Consider the following 17,407-nt stretch of genomic DNA (forward strand, 5'->3'; position numbering starts at 1 on the left):
TGAGGACACAGCTGAATGTAAGCAGTGAGGTTATTGTTGGTTTTGCTACACGGATGAGTTGTGACACTTCTCTTGAGAACTGTGTGTTTACGGGGCTTCCTATAAATTCGGGCTGCGGTTTCACTTCACATTGAAGGATGAGCAAAACAATACAGCCTTTAATAACGAACACCTCGTCTGTAAGCCGCTTCTTTACTGGAAGTGTTCAAGTGTTCAACCATGCACATTTTTCTACATGGTTGTAACTTAAAGTTCAGAAAGTAAAACCGTTTCCACCAAGCGGTCCGGTTAAGATCGGTTCGGTACAGTACCCATTTATTGGGGTTTCCACCGTCAAAAGTTGGGAATGGTACCAAAATAAGGGATCAGTACCATCCTACTTTTTTGGCACCCTTCTGTTGGGGTGCCAAGGGTACCTAAAGGATCCCTTTTGTTTACTGTTCTTCTTCTTCGTTGAACTTAATTAATAGCGGGCTCCACCGTGTTGGGCTGCTATGATGTCTCCATCTGGCTTACACTCCGCTTACCAGATAAGGGTACGGTTGGCTGTGGAGATGCACGCAAGACCAGGGTTTACCGTACCGAACTGAACCAAGCTGTACTGAACCAAACCGGACGGCTTGGTGGAAACATGGCTGTAACGTCACCATTGTTTTTGGGACTGTGCCTTGCATGCTTTGTGGGGCGGCTTTAAATAGCAGCTGTAGTTATTTGGGACGCAGCCATATGACTTAGTGTTCGACTGGAAAAGGTCAACATTATTATGCTTAGATTATATGTTAGTACCTTTCCCCCACTTTGATCACATGGTCCCCTGCAGTATTTAGGGAAAAGGTTAGGGGAAGCTAATCATACAAACTCCATGGATTCCCTGCTGTAAATATGAGATGTCAGCCATGATAAGATGTGGCCCAAATAAAAAGCCTGTCCTCTCAGCTGTTGTTAGCTGCTACAGATACAAGCTCTCAGGATAAGACTAAAAAAGATGTACACAGAGAATTTCTTTGAGAGTGGAATTTTACAGTATGTTGCAAATGACATATTTTCTCATAAGGAAGCAGTATGTATTTTTCCATTGTTCATCAGCCATTAAGCGGACGAGTGTAGTCATGATTACAACATGGCTCTGTCAACACAAACAAGATGTTGACATAGCCTTTCTTTTACACTTCCTGCTTGTGTTATTTATTTTCTTAAAGTCACTGATCCTACCCTCTCGGGAGGTTGACAAACTCCACAGTCATTCACGCTGACACCAAGAGAACATCTCAATACAGCAGCAGCCAACAGCAGAAGATCAAGATTCAGATGAACGGGTCAGAAATAGGTCAGTTGTTTCCGCACCATTCTCATGAGACACGGGGACGTGTCTGAAATACTTGTTTGCTTGTAATTCTTATCAGATCTGAACTGTCCCTCTGTTGCCAGGGAAGCTTCAGTGCAAGTCCCAACCTGTGCAGTCGTTATCCTGAAGTTAAATGTTCATTATTAATGACAGCCCGACTATATAGGTCAAAACAAAGTGGTCTCTAAATAAGCCTCATGGTGTTTGGAGAAGAATGAGATGCAAATGTTGGATATTCCAGGGTAATTAATGGTACAGGGAATGGAGGCTCTACATATGGTCAGACAAACTTATACCTCAGAGCAAAAAAAAACAAAAACAGGTCTGAATTCAGTTTAATTCTGCACAGGACTATTCCATTGGTGTTTCTCCTGCTATAGGCTCTGTGATAAAGAACACTGTGACAGATCTGACCTGTATGTTATACATTGGGTGTGCATGGTGTGCTGCCTGAGGTGTAGGTGTGAGAGGTACAGGGGTAATGTAGGAGGGTTGGTGTTGTTGTGGTGGAGGGTACTAAACTTTGCTCTTTCGGGAGGCATGTGTTGAAGGTCGGCTGAGAGCCACCTGACCTTCAAATGAATCTTTGTGAGTTCTAGTTGTCTCCTATGTTTATGGCCTTCGTGGTGTGTAGATCATAACAAATCCCTGATGTCCCTCTTCACGCTGTCTTTCTTCATTGACTGTGTGTGTGTGTGTGTGTATTTTTTTGGTTCATTTATTCACAGCTGTGCACTTATGGGCTTTATGTTTTACAATAAGTGTCGTCTCTATCATTGTTTGCTGATAAGGGTCACTTGACACTTTTATAGAAAGATTAGGAGAGGGTCTGAGCTTTCTTTCATATCACACTCAGGGTTTCTGAATGGAATATGACCTAAGATCTGTGACCTCAAATCATTTCTTAAATGCGTAATAAAAAAACATTAAACTGAACTGTAGCCACCTTTCCCTTTTTTGAGTTGTTGTTCTACAATTTTAAACCAATTGCTGATGATCCAGTTAGCTGTTATTGCTCATAAGGACGCATCGTTTCATAATCAGTAATGGTATGTGCCATCGAACAGTTCCTCTTTCAGACAGATGTCCACATGTATTTTCTTGACCACTAAGAATAACCTGTGCAATACTCTTTTAATCTGTATGTGACTCTTCTCACTGTGCTGGATATGCCCTGGTGTTGTTTCTGGAACCCTTACTGGGATTTGTTTCTTTATCTTAATGATCACACCTTGATTACACAAAGACAGTCACTCTTCGACATGTAAAATCCTCTCTCGAAACAATAGGCTGCACTAGTGATGTTCATGTGTCATATACAGTCCACAATTATGCAATCTATCCGGATTCTGTGGGATTTGGAGTTTCTTCAAGATGTGCATTAGTCAGATAGAACATAGACTGTTCTGCTTATTGTTTGTTGAAATGGAATATTACTAACATGTTGAGCAACCAAACAAGGAAAACAGACAAGGAAATAATGTTTGTTTGAAAAACAAGTTAAGCAAGTATTTTGTTCCTGGAATACACCTGCTGTTAAATTCCTGTATTGACCTTACAGCTTCACATTTAGAATTTACTGGTAAATGTGTTGTAACTCAAATTGTACATGTGTGCTTACAAAGTGCACTATAAAAATACAGAATAATCCTTTATACAACTCCATGGTCATTTAATTTATAGGCCTATAACATTGGTGTATGCCTATTATGGTTCTAGGACTTTCTGTGGTAGTTTTGGTGCATGACTATATGCTGTAAGGGATCCAGAATTAAACAGAGTCATATGAAACCATACAGCCTAACTCAGTCCATGTTATCAACTTGTGAGGGGAGGAGGAGGATGTTTGGGGCAGGTAAGCTGCACCTCCCTCTTTCCAGTTTTGGAGACAGCCTTAGAGAACACGCACATTCACGAACACACGCATACAGAGTGGGTGTGTGCACACAGTGTACATCAGTGCGAGCAGCTCGGCAGGCTGCTGCTATTGGAAGGCACGTACACATCGCCAGGCTGCTCCGCGCTCCATCAGACAGACGCCCATGATGAGAGGCTGCTCCAGCCGACCAAAGCTTGCGCAGAACCAGGACAGAGCGGGTAAGACAGCTCGCTTTTGACGCTCAAATAGACTGTGCAGTTTTTCTATTTCGCATGTTGATCCGGAGCTACAGAGATAGAGAGAGAGAGAGAGAGAGAGAGAGAGAGAGGGTGTTTGGAAGAGCAGCCATTCAAGACGTAAACAAGCGACGACGTGCTGCGCCTGTGTCGCTGTGTTGACGCTGCCTCCGAGACCTTTCCCCTACATTCCAACTACAGGCGATTATCTAGGTTTTTATAGGAAGTTACCAGTCTCATTTTATACCGCTGTAATCGTAGTTTAACACAGAGGATGGTGGGACAGTGGCATGTTTATTTGGATGCAGAAATTAGAAAACACAAACGAAAGCTTCGCGGAGGTTTCTTTATATTAGGATAATTTCCCCACACATTGATCGTGATGGACAGGCTGTTGCAGAGGATGGTTGACGTTTTCTGGTCTTTTTTTTTTATGTTGTTGCTTATAGGCTATTTTGGCTGCTGCGATGCGTAGCCAACATGAAAGTCTTAAAGACACTGAATGCTGGTTCATGAGCTCAATATGAAGCGGTGAGTCTGCAGACTGCTTACCCGCTGATTGTTATGTGTACTGTACAAACTGTAGCCTACTTGATGATGACTTTGCCACTATATTCACGCTAAAGTCTGCTAGCTGCAATCAGAGCCTGGAGGAGGAGCACTGATCTGTTTCCTGTTCATGTCCTGGTGTACTACAGTGTGCAAGAAACCTCATTTAACCTCCGTGGAAACCATCACACACAGTCCATACAGTGCTTCAATGAAGGACTGTCTGCTGCTGTTTATGTCATGGTTTAACAGATTAGACAAGCTTCTTTAAATAGCCCAACAAATAATACAAGCTGCACAACAAACTTGTATGTTGCTCAGTTTGTATGGGTTTTTCAAATGCATCCCTTTTCAGCTGGAAAGGCTGGAAATACAACCTAGCATGAGTAAGTGTGTCATTTATATGTGGACCTGATGAACCTGACATGTATTATAGTCTGCTAGCAGTCAGGGAATTTGAGAAAGAGAGAGAACTTTTTAATTATAACCTCCATCTCAACCATATTTAGGTCACAGGCCTGTTAATCTACCAGCACAGACTGAACCTAAAGCCTCAAAGTGTGTGCTTCAGATCTATGTCCATAAGGGACAAAAAAAAAAACAACAATAGATGAGCTTTTTATTCTGAAAATATGTTTGGCACACCTGTGCAATGAAATGTAATCTGACAAAACGTCCTGGTAAATGTTTTACTTTAAGGTTTGTTGTTGGGAATGCATGAATGTATCTTCTCTATCTTCATGATAACTACTTTTTGTTGGTGTGATCAAATCTTTATCTTTATAGTAATGTCTAAGGCTGTTGTTGTTGTACTAAAGGCACTGTGCTCATTGGAGATGGACAGAATATTAGAAACCCATTTATTCAGACACAAAATTCAAACCTTTTTAAGCATGACATCCTGCAGAGGAAATGTAGAATCTGTTACAAGGCAGCTGAGTTGTATGACATTCCAAGTGTTTCTGAACCAACACACAAGAGTAGACTGCCATCTCATGGACACTGCCTGCTCATGCAAAAAGTGTTTGCTTCTCTAAGTGCCTGTAAGTCACAGTTTCTGTGATGTTTATAAAAAAAATGGCATATACAATGTTGATGTTACCTGTAATGAAATCAATAGAAAACGTGTGTGTGTGACCAAGCGATGGTAGGACTTGTCATTATAGGCTTTGTTTACGAGAGATATCTTCAGTTCTAGGATAAGTGCTGTTAGTTATAACATTAACTCTGCTTATAAGTGCTCAAGTAGACTGAGCCAGCCTGCAAACACCAGGACCTTAAAGGTGAGGGAGATACATGGTATTCCTCAATCCTTCATTTAATATGTGTCATTATAGCCTGTTTGTCTGCTCTGACCTGTTAACAAATCTCTTTCATAAAAGGGCCCATTGTCTGTTTACGAAACGAAACGTTGTGATTAATAAAAACCTTTATTGTGGCATTTGAGCAAGGGTGTGGCTCTTCTCCCTCAGTTTTGCTGTTTTTGCACTGCCCTGCACCTACGTGATGTGCATATCTCCTTTTTCTAACGTTCCTATCTATCCCAACATAGCAAATAACAGGGTCTCTTTGTCCCTTAACTTTCCAAAACAAAGTAAGACAGGGTTTTTCTTCAGGGCAAAATGCCATTTTCCAGATTTCGAATCAGCCCATATTTTCCAATTGAAATGCTTTGGGAAAAGAACGGCAGAATTTAGAATATTAAATAATTCATACAAAATAGAGAAAACTTCTTCCTGTAGTACCAGAATAGCCCTTCCCCTCTTGACTGAGTCATATTAATGATAATATCTGTGCCGTACTTAACGTGACAATAACCCTGAATGGTTTTGTAGATAAACAGTACATTTTGCAAGCAGTCCTGTGAAATAGTCAAATTTAACCAAGGGTCATGTATTTTGCAAACCTTTGTGCTAGGATAAGGCCAAACATAACGCAATCTTTCTGCCATGTCAAACACATGGTGAAAGCGTACAACCACAGGTGTTCGATGCATTCAAGCTGATTAGGCCTCTGCTCAGGTTAAAGAGGCCAAGCTGTGCTGGTCTATGTGTGGTCACCAAACTCAGTGCATTCATAAGGATCATTTTTTTTACCTTATTGATTTATATGTCCCTCATTATCATGCTGTGCCTCCTTAACTTGCAGAGCTGGAGAGATGACATGATAAATCAAGCAACATTCTTAGTTATGTGTTGAAAACCAGGTTGTGCTGGTTGGTCCTGCGGGCCTTTAATCCAACATTTGTTGCTTTTTTCTCAGCTGCTATTTCATAAAAGGATGGAGTATAACTCATTCTTTTACTCATTATTTTTGCATTCCACATTTTTAAAGATGATATTGTAAGTACAATTAAACTGAAACAATAGCTAATCTTTTAAAAATGCACTTGCAACTTACACTCGAAGAGGTGTAACCTTTTGAAAAGGCTTTTTACATGGATTGAGCAGATCAAGCCCCAGAAAGTTAAGGGATAGAAAATTTGAGTTCATGTTATGTGGTGAACTCCTCTGTAGATGCAGAACTGTAAAGGAGCTGAACCAGAAGACTGGAACAGCTGTGTGAAATAATGGCAGCAAATTAATTTGCACCAAAATGTATAAATGTGGTGAAATTAGTTCTCTCTACTGAGCCATTATGAGTAAACATTTTATAAAATAATACAATTTATTTATAGCCGCTTTGAAGTTCATAAAAACATTTTTTTTTTTTTTTTTTTTAATTAACCTTCACATTTAATTTGTTTACATATTCAGCTTAAGTTTCAATAAGCTTGAGTTTAAAAGAAAAGAGATATAAGAGACCTCTGGTTTATCATAAAAGGGGTTTCCCTACAGTTCAGTAGTAGCCAAGCTCTGATCATAAATAAACCGATTTAACTTTAATCTTTGTTGGCTCAACCTCATCCTGGTGCCGTAATGCTCGAAAATACTCAGCAGCACAGTTTATGTTACTTACGGTTCAGCAGAAATGTGCTGCGCCCGTACTGCTGTCATTACGGTCGGGCAAACCGGATCACGTGGCCACAGCACAGGGAGAAAGACCGGGGGTTTGCTGCTGGACTATCTCCATCCTCGCAGAGCTGAGCTGATGAAACACCGGTCACCTTCGGAGCAGCATCACGGGAAAAGGCCCCGTGTTCCCGCCGCGGCCACCTCCACCTCCACCTCCACCTCCTCGCAAGACGGAATGGGGGACAAAACACCGACAAATCCGCGGGAACTCACTCAAAATCCGCTGAAGAAGATCTGGATGCCGTGTAAAAATGGCCTTCCTGAAAAACACATTTCTCAAAGAAAGGGTGCGGTATGAAAACGTGGCGACAATTGTTAGCATCTTTTATGTACAGCTACTCACCTCGTAGTTTTCAACAGGTATTTCTAATTTATTAAAAGAGAGGTTTGTTCGCATTTGCCGTGCACGCAGCCGGACCCTCTGTTGTGGACTGAATAATTAAAGCTACTCTGTCACCGGCATTTAGCATCATTTCACAACCTGCTTTAACCTTCTTGCTAACGCCGCCACGGTGATGAGTTCAGGTGTCTTGCTGTGCTCGCCTGCTGCAGCCATCTGGTTCACTATGTTATATAAGGACTGACTGAATGCTCATGCAGATGAAGGCAGCTCGCATCGAGGAGAAAGGCCTGGTACTGGGATGTTCATATCATTGTTACTGATTGCCAAGTCAATCACCAGCTGTTGGTAAACAGGAATTGTGTCTCTGCAGTCATGTGAGTGATTTGCACAGTGGATGAGCTTTTGCAATTGATCTGCGTTTACAGTACATTGGTCACTTCACTGTGAGCAGTGTCCCCCACTGTGGAGTGACTGAGAAGGGGGTTTTTGGGGTCATTCCACTTTTCTAAAATACATAAATACTTAGAGCTAGACAAGTTTACAGACTTTCTCTTTTAACCTCTTCTAACTATGGTGCTCTCTCACCCAGAAAGCTGTGCAATCACACTGAGAGTCTGGGTGTTGAAACTAGTGTCTGTGATGTGTTTCACAGTTCCTCACACGTGTCCTGGTGCCACTGTGACCTCTGCTCTGCGTGACAGCTTTGTCATGGTTGTGCAGTGTGACATTTTCTTCATTGCCCACAATACTGGATTACATGTGAAGATAAGGACAATGCAGTGTTAATATGGAACTTTTATATTATCATCCTATTGTGTATGTGCAGATTTCGAACGAGCCAAACCTGAGTTTAAGAAGACTTTGAATATCCATACTTTTTTCTGTGAAGTGACACATTTAACACAGCAATCACACGCTGAAAGTCACATCTTCCATGTGCCTTATGTGTGATGAACTCATGACTGAAGCTACGTTTCTCCTTCCGTTGCAGTATGCATGACCAACTGTCCCACCCTGATTGTGACAGTGGGCCTTCCTGCCAGGGGGAAGACCTACATCTCCAAGAAGCTGACCCGCTATCTTAACTGGATCGGAGTGCCCACTAGAGGTACCACTTTTTAGGATTGTCTGATAAGGCAGAGCCATTTTCATTTTGTCTTGAGGTGAATCCTAAATGTTCTTACCGCCATCTTTTGCACAGAGTTCAATGTTGGGCAGTACAGGAGAGAGTTTGTGAAGATCTACAAGTCCTTTGAGTTCTTCCGTCCAGACAACGAGGAGGGGTTAAAGATCAGACGGTAAGAGCGACAACTGTCCTTCAACGGCCTGAACAAGTTACTTCACACCAGCCATTCTATACCTTTGTTTTTAATTGACTTTGGACAGTGCCTGGTTTTTAAATACGCCAGAAGTAGCACAATAGCTACATTTAATCTGTAGGTCTTACGGCAGGTACTTACAAAATGATGTGGGAGATATTTGGTAGCTGTCAGTGTTTAAAATGTTATACTTACTGATCTTATTGCACTAGCAGAAATGAAAAGGTTTCTTGTCCAAAGTCCTTCTTGAAGAGGGACCCTATGGGTTTTTACGTGCTCGTTATGTGACCAGGTCGAAAAACAATACGTGAGAAAATTTAATTTTGTGCACTTAAGCCTGTGCTTACTGAGAAGTGAGAAAATGTCTTGAGAGGGGTACACACTACAAGGTAATCGGGCCGATTTTGGACCCGATTTCCCCCCCCCCCCATCTGACCAAAGTCAGCAAAGGCCCGATTATCTATTGCTCCAAAGATTATCTTGCGGTGTGAGGTGTGTTAAGAGTGATTTTTACCTCTCCGATCTGCTTGGAAGACCCGATTTTAAATCGGAAATATTAAACGTGTTTAATATTCACGATCGGAATTGTCACGTGGAACGTAACAATAGCCAATAGGGAAGCAAGCTGACTGAAGCAGGAAGCACAACCAACATTACCATGGTGACAACAGCAATGGCGAAGCATAAAGTTAACTGGATGTCATGAATTGAGGACCAACTTGTTGATTTGTGGCAACAACACGAGTTATATACAACGTGTCCTGTAAAACAAACCACAATCCAACTGACAAGGACAGGAGTTTGACCAACATGTTTACCGTAATGGATCAACCAGCTAACAGCTAGCCACGTTTAGCTTTCCCGTCATGTTTGTATATTCTTGAATGGCGTCTGAACGCGCGAGATTACACGTTGTGATAGTCGAGACTCTGGTTGTCGGCGAATGAATCGGTCGGTGTGTGGTGTGCTGAGTTGATCGCCTCGTTGCACAACACACACTCTGAGATCTGAAATGTTAATCGGTCATGATTGTTGTCATGTGTTGGGTCTCTCACATTTTAAAAATCGTTTAGTGTGTACCAGGTCTTGTATGATGGAACTGTGCCACTTTGAGCTTAATAATATTTAAAAAGAATGTGGTGTCTGTTTTATATTAACAGACAGTGTGCTTCAGCCGCCTTGAATGACGTGCGACAGTATCTCACAGAGGAAGGAGGCCAAGTTGCGGTAGGTAAAAAAGCTGTTCATGATTTAAATGTAGTCGTGAGTACCCATACAGATCACAACTCTTACAATCGTATCCATATTTGTTCCGTCCTAAACAGGTTTTTGATGCAACCAACACAACCAGAGAGAGGAGGGAAACCATCATCCAATTTGCAGAGCAGAATGGCTTTAAGGTAACAAATCAAAGAACAGCGTAAAATGCATTTGTTGACATTCACATCAAGCTTGATTCCTTCCCTCTTGTTCTTCCCTCAGGTGTTCTTTGTTGAGTCTGTGTGTGAAGACCCAGTCGTCATCCAGGAGAACATAGTGGTGAGTGTCTGGAGTTTATCTTATTTGTTTGAGCTTAAGAGGCTTATTTCCTGTTATGTTTTTTTTCCTCACTCTCGTCTGCTTTTTCTGTGTTCAGCAAGTGAAGCTGGGGAGCCCCGACTACACCAACTGTAACACAGAAGAAGCAGTGCAAGACTTCATGAAGAGGATCAAGTGTTATGAGAACTCCTATGAGACGCTGGATGAAGTCTTGGACAGGTGAGGTGAAGCTGGGCTCCAAAGTGTTGGTTTAAGAGCAGTCAAAATCAACAACAAAAAAACAGGAATCATTAGTTAAGCAAATTGACCTTTTTTGAAGCACATTCTGGTCTTAGTTTAATAAGCAAGATTGTAGAATTATCTGACAGTTAAGAAATCTGATCAGCACCAACTTTTGTCGTTAAAGCCGTCATTCTGTAAAATGGTCTTTTCCCAGTTTTGAGCTGAATGATTTATGTGTCTGTGATCTCTCCTCAGGGATCTCTCCTACATTAAAATTGTAGACGTGGGTCAGAGGTACTTGGTCAACAGGGTGTTGGACCACATCCAGAGCCGGATCGTCTACTACCTCATGAATATTCACATCACGCCACGCTCCATCTACCTATGTCGCCATGGTGAGAGCGAGCTCAATGTCAAGGGTCGAATTGGAGGAGACTCGGGCCTCACACCTGGAGGCAAAGAGGTATATTTTTCATAACAGAGACAGGTGTATCTTTAGAGCTGATTTTTTTTTTTCTCTTACCAAACAAAAAGAAAAAAAGTCACATTTTGCCACACACATAGTTGCATGTTACACATGTTTTTCTCCACGCAGTTTGCTAAGAAGCTGAGCAACTTCATCCAGTCACAGGGCATTAGCGACCTGAAGGTTTGGACCAGTCAGATGAAGAGAACTATCCAGACGGCCGAGGCTCTCAGTGTGCCCTATGAACAGTGGAAGGTCCTGAACGAGATCGATGCAGTGAGTGTCACCTGTTTGACTGCTCATGTGACTGTTTTCTACAATGTGTGCTGTCAGCGAAGCTTACTCTAGGTGTAATGTCATTTTAGGGAGTGTGTGAGGAGTTGATGTACGAGGAGATCCAGGACCACTATCCTCTGGAGTTTGCTCTGAGGGACCAGGACAAATACCGGTATCGGTACCCGAAAGGAGAGGTCAGTCAGTTTGGTTATGTAAAGGGGGGAAGTGAGATATCTCTCTCAACTTTGAGGTTGCGTACGATGGCTTTTTCTGTTCGAATTTGAGAGTTTTTCCAATTTAGTGTCGGTCCTCTTTTGTGATCAGAAGGAAACACACTCTGTCACAGAAAAAGACGTAACCAAAAACACAATTAAAAGTTATCCAGATGGCCAACGTCCAATAACTCTCTGCTAATGAGTCTCAAAATGTACCGGCGGCCTCTAAAGACGGATTTGGCCAAAAAACAGAACACAGTTAATAAAGACTTCACTGTAGTGTGTGTGTGTGTGTGTGTGTGTGCTGTGGGTTTGTTTACTGTGTGTCTGAATGTCCTCTGGTGTGTTCTCACTTTAAGTCCATCCCATTACCTCTCCATTAATCTAACACAGGAAGATGGATACGGGCATTAGTTGCTCCGCAGGCAGACGCTGCTGTTAATGTTGGGCTCTGGGGAATATGGTGAAGCTAATGTTGGTCTAGACGGCGTAAATAGATTTTTTTTTTTTCCACCTTCTAAAATGTCAATGTATTTACCTGTGATTGATTATTCACTGTGCGTAAAGGAAAATGTACTGAATGGAGGTTTTAGTCAACAGATGATTTACAGCTCTGGCTCTGTTTTATGCCACCTTCAGATATAAAGATGATTTCTCTCAGGGTTGATCTCACATTAATGGATTGATTTAAGATGAAATAATCTACCCGGCCTCTACATCAAGTATTTTGTGTCGCAGTCAAACAGCAGTCTGCATCTGTCTTATTTGTTTCTTTTATGACTCAGTCCTATGAGGATTTGGTGCAGCGCTTGGAGCCTGTGATCATGGAGCTGGAGAGGCAAGAGAACGTGCTGGTCGTCTGTCACCAGGCCGTCATGCGCTGCCTGTTGGCTTATTTCCTGGACAAGACAGCAGGTAAGCCCTGTCACAGAACCTCATGTTTAAATGAGGCAATTTAACAGGCAAACACAACGAAACACACATGCTGTTTAATTCACTTCTCAAGAGCTTATTCAACAGAACTGTGGGAAATGTAGGAGGTCACTTATCTCACAAAGTCGATCACGTTAACTGAGGGAATAATGTTCTCCCATATATGGTTAAAACCTGCACAAAGAAACATTCAGTGAGAGTTTCTGAAAGCCTGAGGAATAAGAGTAGCTTAATCTTCACTTATATATTTGATAATGCCTTGTTTTGAAAAAAGTATTGGATAAAACGTTGTCTACAGTGACATTTTGGGTTTCACAGACCTGATCATAATCATGATTTTCCTTGGATCCCTTCTATAAAAATACTTCTTTGTTTGTAGTTTATCTCTCATGTTTGGTTTATTTCAATATATTAACTCTTAATTTCCCATGACAACAAGAAACAACATCTTCCTCCTTTAAATCTATATTATTCTCTCTGTCGATGAGTGAACTTGCACATGAATTGAAAAGTCAGCGACTCTCGTTCATAATGGTAAATCATCTCTCTGTAGTACTGCCTATGAAGATTGGCTTGTTCATAAAAAGTGTCTGATAGCCTGATGAGTGTGCTGTGGTGTTGACACATCTGACGTCTCACTTTACAGGTTCATGTTTTAGGTATTTTGATAAGTTACTTGCTTTTAAGAATGTAACATGGTATGTTGCCAGATACAGAACCCGATGATGGATGCCTCCTTTCACTACTAGAAAATTAATGTTTTCAAATAAAACAAGCTGAAGCTTCTGGAATTCAAATTTCTTAGTTTTCAAAGTGAGTTTCATGAAGTGTTGTTGTGCTATGTTTGCCTTCCCACAGAGGAGCTTCCGTACCTAAAGTGCCCGCTGCACACCGTGCTGAAGCTAACGCCGGTGGCCTATGGTAGGTCTGGTCTCCTGATTGTATATAATGATAGTAGTCTGAATAGTTGTATGAAACACCTCTTTGCCAACTCAGCTGATGAAACCAAACTTGTGTTTGAATGCTCAGGCTGTAAGGTGGAGTCCATTTGCCTGAATGTGGAGGCTGTCAACACACACCGAGAAAGACCAGAGGTGGGTATAACAACAACATGCAAACACACACCAACATACACTCAATCGAACTGACCCACTTACTGCAAGGTACAATGGTACAGGTTTGTGTTTCAGCCTCTGGTGATGAACTGTAAGTGAACATTTGTGGCAGCATATTCTGTGCAGGTTTAACAGCATTCTTTCTGATGAGAGCTTTTCATAATCTTCATAATCAGTGTTATGAAAAGAAAAAAAACTGCTCAGAGCAGGTTTCTGTGATGGATGATGTGTGGAGTCTATGTAACCATAGGATTAAATAAACAAGGCTAAACGACACACCCTTTAAATAAATATGCTTTTCTGAGTAAATGATGTTCCAGTGTCTCAATGCGAATGTCGCCTTTAGCAGAAAGTATAAAGACTGTGGAAACACTGTTTTGTAGGTGTGTAATGTGATGCGTTTTGAGAATGAAGGATCAAATGTTTACTTGCATTAGACTACAGATAATCAAGATGAAGCAGACATGTAGCCACAGTCTGTCCTTACTCATTTGCAGCATCATGCTCTCCCAAAATTCACATGGATTCATGAAGACGGAACAAACTTCTTGTGGGAACTGGAACACTGCAATGATAGAACATCAGGAATCGAAAGTTGGCATCATTAGCATCTAGTTGTCCAGACCACTCGTGATTTCTCCTCTTAAAGCAGTTCTTATCATCTGATTGTACATTAAGTCTCGGATGGACAACAACAAAGGGAAAAAATACTATCTAGGTTCACCTTATGCTCTCGTCCACTAAACGATATCCAGTTTACAATCTGCCTGAATCAATGTGGACGAAGCGTCGGCCTAAGCCATGCTGTGGCATGTTATGCTCAGTTTGAGCCAACTTCAAAATTAACAAAAATACAGTAATGATAAGTAAGCAGACCTTAACCAGAACAAATAATTCAAGCTTACAGGTGACATTTAAGAACTCAAGAAGATTATTCATAACCACGCAGCCCCTGCAGGTTCTTAAAGTGTGTCATGTTTTGAAGCTGAGAATAATATGTTTGAAGTGTAAGCATGCCATGGTTCAGTTGAGATCATGTGACTGACAACAGCAAATTAAACCATGTGAACAAACCAGCATCCTCTTAATAGTATCCTTCTTCCCGAGTTGTCCGGTGTGTTGACAGTTGATATCATATCTCCCATGTGTTTTGATTCCCTCCCCCTCTCTGTGCTTTTTGTTTTATCAAACAGAACGTAGAAGTGTCGCGGATGTCAGAGGAGGCTTTGCTAACTGTGCCAGCTCACCAATGAGGCAGTGCCCCTCACCCCACCCCCCCGACCCCCTCCTCCATTCCCCCTCTGTACGCACACTCTACCAAACTCAGCATCCCTGCATTGAATCACTCCTCACTCTACGTCGTTCTTGTGTTCTGTTCGTCCTTAAATTCTATTTTTAAGAAGTGATGATGGTGATAATTGACTGGAATCCAGTTAAGAATTTTGATTATTAATCCTCATATGGCACAAATCTCGTGTCGCACATGTTCTCCAATTTTTGGAGCTTGCTTAAAAAGCAGATTCTTGTTCTAACTGAAGTGTCATCCAAACTGTGAAGCAACGAAACTCCAGCCACACCCGTTTTTTTGTTTTTTTGTTGATTAAGTGTAGTTTATTGTCTCATCCAATCTATCTGTGAAGTTGATTTAGCTATTTTATCTTAAGTGTCTGATCAGTTCATATTTCTGTTGGAAGAAGTCAGGACACAAAAAAATCTCAGTTTCACAAACATGCACAAAAACCGGATTGTTCTTATTTTTTATTTTGCACACACAATAAACTTTTTATTTCTTTTCAACATGTCTAATTGTACAGTTTGTCTCTGGTTTAAAGGTGTCAAACACTGTCTACTGATCCCTGGAGACTCTGAAGTAGAGACACAGTTTTTTTTGTTTTTTTTCTTGAGCAATGTGAAGGCTCCTACAGTGTATTTATATCACTGATCCGAAACGAGAGAAGGATTAATCTGTTTAATGTTTTAAATAAACACTCTTACAATTCATGTATCCTTTAAAACTCTTCTTGTGCATCATTTTAGCAGGTTTGAAATGAACGCTTTTCCTCTGTAATATTGGAATCTAGATCTCGGGGGTATATGCTTTTACTTTGAAGGACAGTCTTCAGCTTATGTAGGTCATAGCCCACTGAGCTGGACATCCATTACTCATGCAGATCAAAAGAGTCTGCTTATTTCCTTCCTGTTCTTACTATCTACTGATCAGATGTGTTCAGTGTACTTCCTGCTCACTCTGCTGTGGAGTGGAGCGGTTTGCTCATTCATTCATATGCAAAGACTCTGCTGGGATGCAAAAAGAAAGTGCTGCCTTTCATCAGCCTGAACAAAAGTCTTACTGTGTGACAAACACACATTTCCCTCTGGCTAGAATAAGAGTTACTACAAAATGTATGTGTGTTATTCACAGCTGGAAATACTTCAATTTTTCTCAAAGGTGTAATCATTAAAGAGGTTATGCAATGTAAAAAAAATGTACCAAGCCTTTGTTTATATAGCACTTTTCAAAAACAAGTGCTTTACCATTAAAACAAGCAAATAAATAGTCAAAACAAATACTAAAAAATCTACAAATAATTTGGTTCACCAGCTCATGGTGTGATGATAATAAACACTGAAAAACGTGCTTAAATCACAAGCATATGTCAACTGTTGGTCTGCTTTTTGCATCTTCATTCAATTTAAAATGATCTCCTCCAATTTGGCAAAATGTCTCCAGAACCATTTCATGTACATTGCATTAACAAGTTGGAGTAACAGTAACTGCAAGAACAACACTTTGTAGCACTTTCCTTTGTTTATATTTGGTTCCTATCCAAATAAACGCTGGTGTTTCCTCTCTTTGTGAACGTGTTGGCACACATATATGAAATGCGCCTGACACTGATGTGTTTCCCTCTGCAGAATGTGAACATCCATCGTACCACTGAAGACGCCCTGCAGACTGTCCCTGCTCACCTCTAACCGCCTGCTGCAGCTCCACCTCCATTCTCTTCCCTCTTTGGACGCACTCTGGTTGTTTATTCACTTTTCCCGTCTGCACAGCCTGCTCATAGTGGTGACTGCCCGGGTGATGTGCCTTGCTCTCTCCCTAAAACATCTCCACCACCTTTTCCTCGTGTCTGTCTTTTCAAGGAATTTGAAGGAGCCCAACCTGAACACGTTGTGTGTGAGGGCCTTTTTCCCCAAAGCTGCTCAATGTTTCACTGAGCTCAGCAGGTCCACTCCATCAGTCAGGTGGTCGTCTTGCACTGAGGGGATTCTTTACACCTGACTCCTGTGTCATTGTTTCTGTTTTCACTGAGGTGTCTTTATTTGTGCAACAGTGAACCTGGCATTGAAGCAGTGAAGTAATATTTTAGAGTATTAACCGTGTGGTGCCATCAAATGACCATGTGACTTTCTGCTTCATGTGTGGTGTGGTATTGTGTTGTGCAATCATTGTTTAATGTGAAGGTGTCTTAATAAGTTGTCATGTGCAATATGAGATTTCTATCTACTTGTAAAGAAATACTAAAATATGACTATTTAAATAATGAATACCTGAATAAACTGGCTTATTAAAAAGTGTTCTTATATGAAGGGAGTGAAGTCACTTTCATTTTATACTTCTGGGTTAAATAAAGTCTCTACGAAGGATTCTATCAACAGACTTTTAGTTCATAATAAAAACATACTTAACACTTTTTAGTGAAGAACTTACCAGAGGCCAAAAGAAACATGTAATATGAGCTCAAAGATCAAATGTACCTCCCTACTCAACTACAATAAAGATATTTTTTATAAACCAACCTGTCTGCATCTCTCTCATTGTGGGTTTCCTTAGACTCATTTCATACATATCAGTTTTCACCCCTCCCCCACCTAAAAAAAAAAGATACTATTGCCAATATCAGAAAAAAAGTTCTTATTTAACTTTCTTTTGCTTTATTATTTACTGTTAA

General features: G+C 41.0%; 1 protein-coding gene across 6 annotated transcripts; it reads left to right on the forward strand.

Moving 5' to 3' along the window:
- The first annotated feature begins 92 nt into the window (after positions 1–92).
- On the forward strand, positions 93–17,244 carry LOC132977646 (6-phosphofructo-2-kinase/fructose-2,6-bisphosphatase 4-like). 6 transcript variants are annotated; one of them, XR_009673844.1, is made up of 15 exons: positions 6,965–7,310; positions 8,358–8,474; positions 8,568–8,664; positions 9,846–9,912; positions 10,011–10,085; positions 10,168–10,224; positions 10,322–10,443; positions 10,702–10,909; positions 11,042–11,188; positions 11,278–11,382; positions 12,189–12,318; positions 13,195–13,257; positions 13,366–13,430; positions 14,645–14,754; positions 16,368–17,244. XR_009673844.1 is itself a non-coding variant. In XM_061042384.1 (14 exons), the coding sequence occupies exons 1-14, from the start codon at positions 1,309–1,311 to the stop codon at positions 14,702–14,704; spliced, it is 1,332 nt and encodes a 443-aa protein (XP_060898367.1). In that variant the 5' UTR covers positions 93–1,308; the 3' UTR covers positions 14,705–15,452. The 6 variants fall into 6 exon arrangements, 5 of the variants coding, with proteins under 5 accessions (XP_060898367.1, XP_060898365.1, XP_060898364.1 ...); XM_061042384.1 differs by lacking the exons at positions 6,965–7,310; positions 16,368–17,244 and adding an exon at positions 93–1,327 and having other exon boundaries at positions 14,645–15,452; XM_061042382.1 differs by lacking the exons at positions 6,965–7,310; positions 14,645–14,754 and adding an exon at positions 3,219–3,442.
- The last annotated feature ends 163 nt before the right edge of the window (positions 17,245–17,407 follow it).

The sequence above is a fragment of the Labrus mixtus genome, chromosome 7 (assembly GCF_963584025.1).
Source record: "Labrus mixtus chromosome 7, fLabMix1.1, whole genome shotgun sequence".
NCBI classification, from domain to species: Eukaryota; Metazoa; Chordata; class Actinopteri; order Labriformes; family Labridae; genus Labrus; species Labrus mixtus.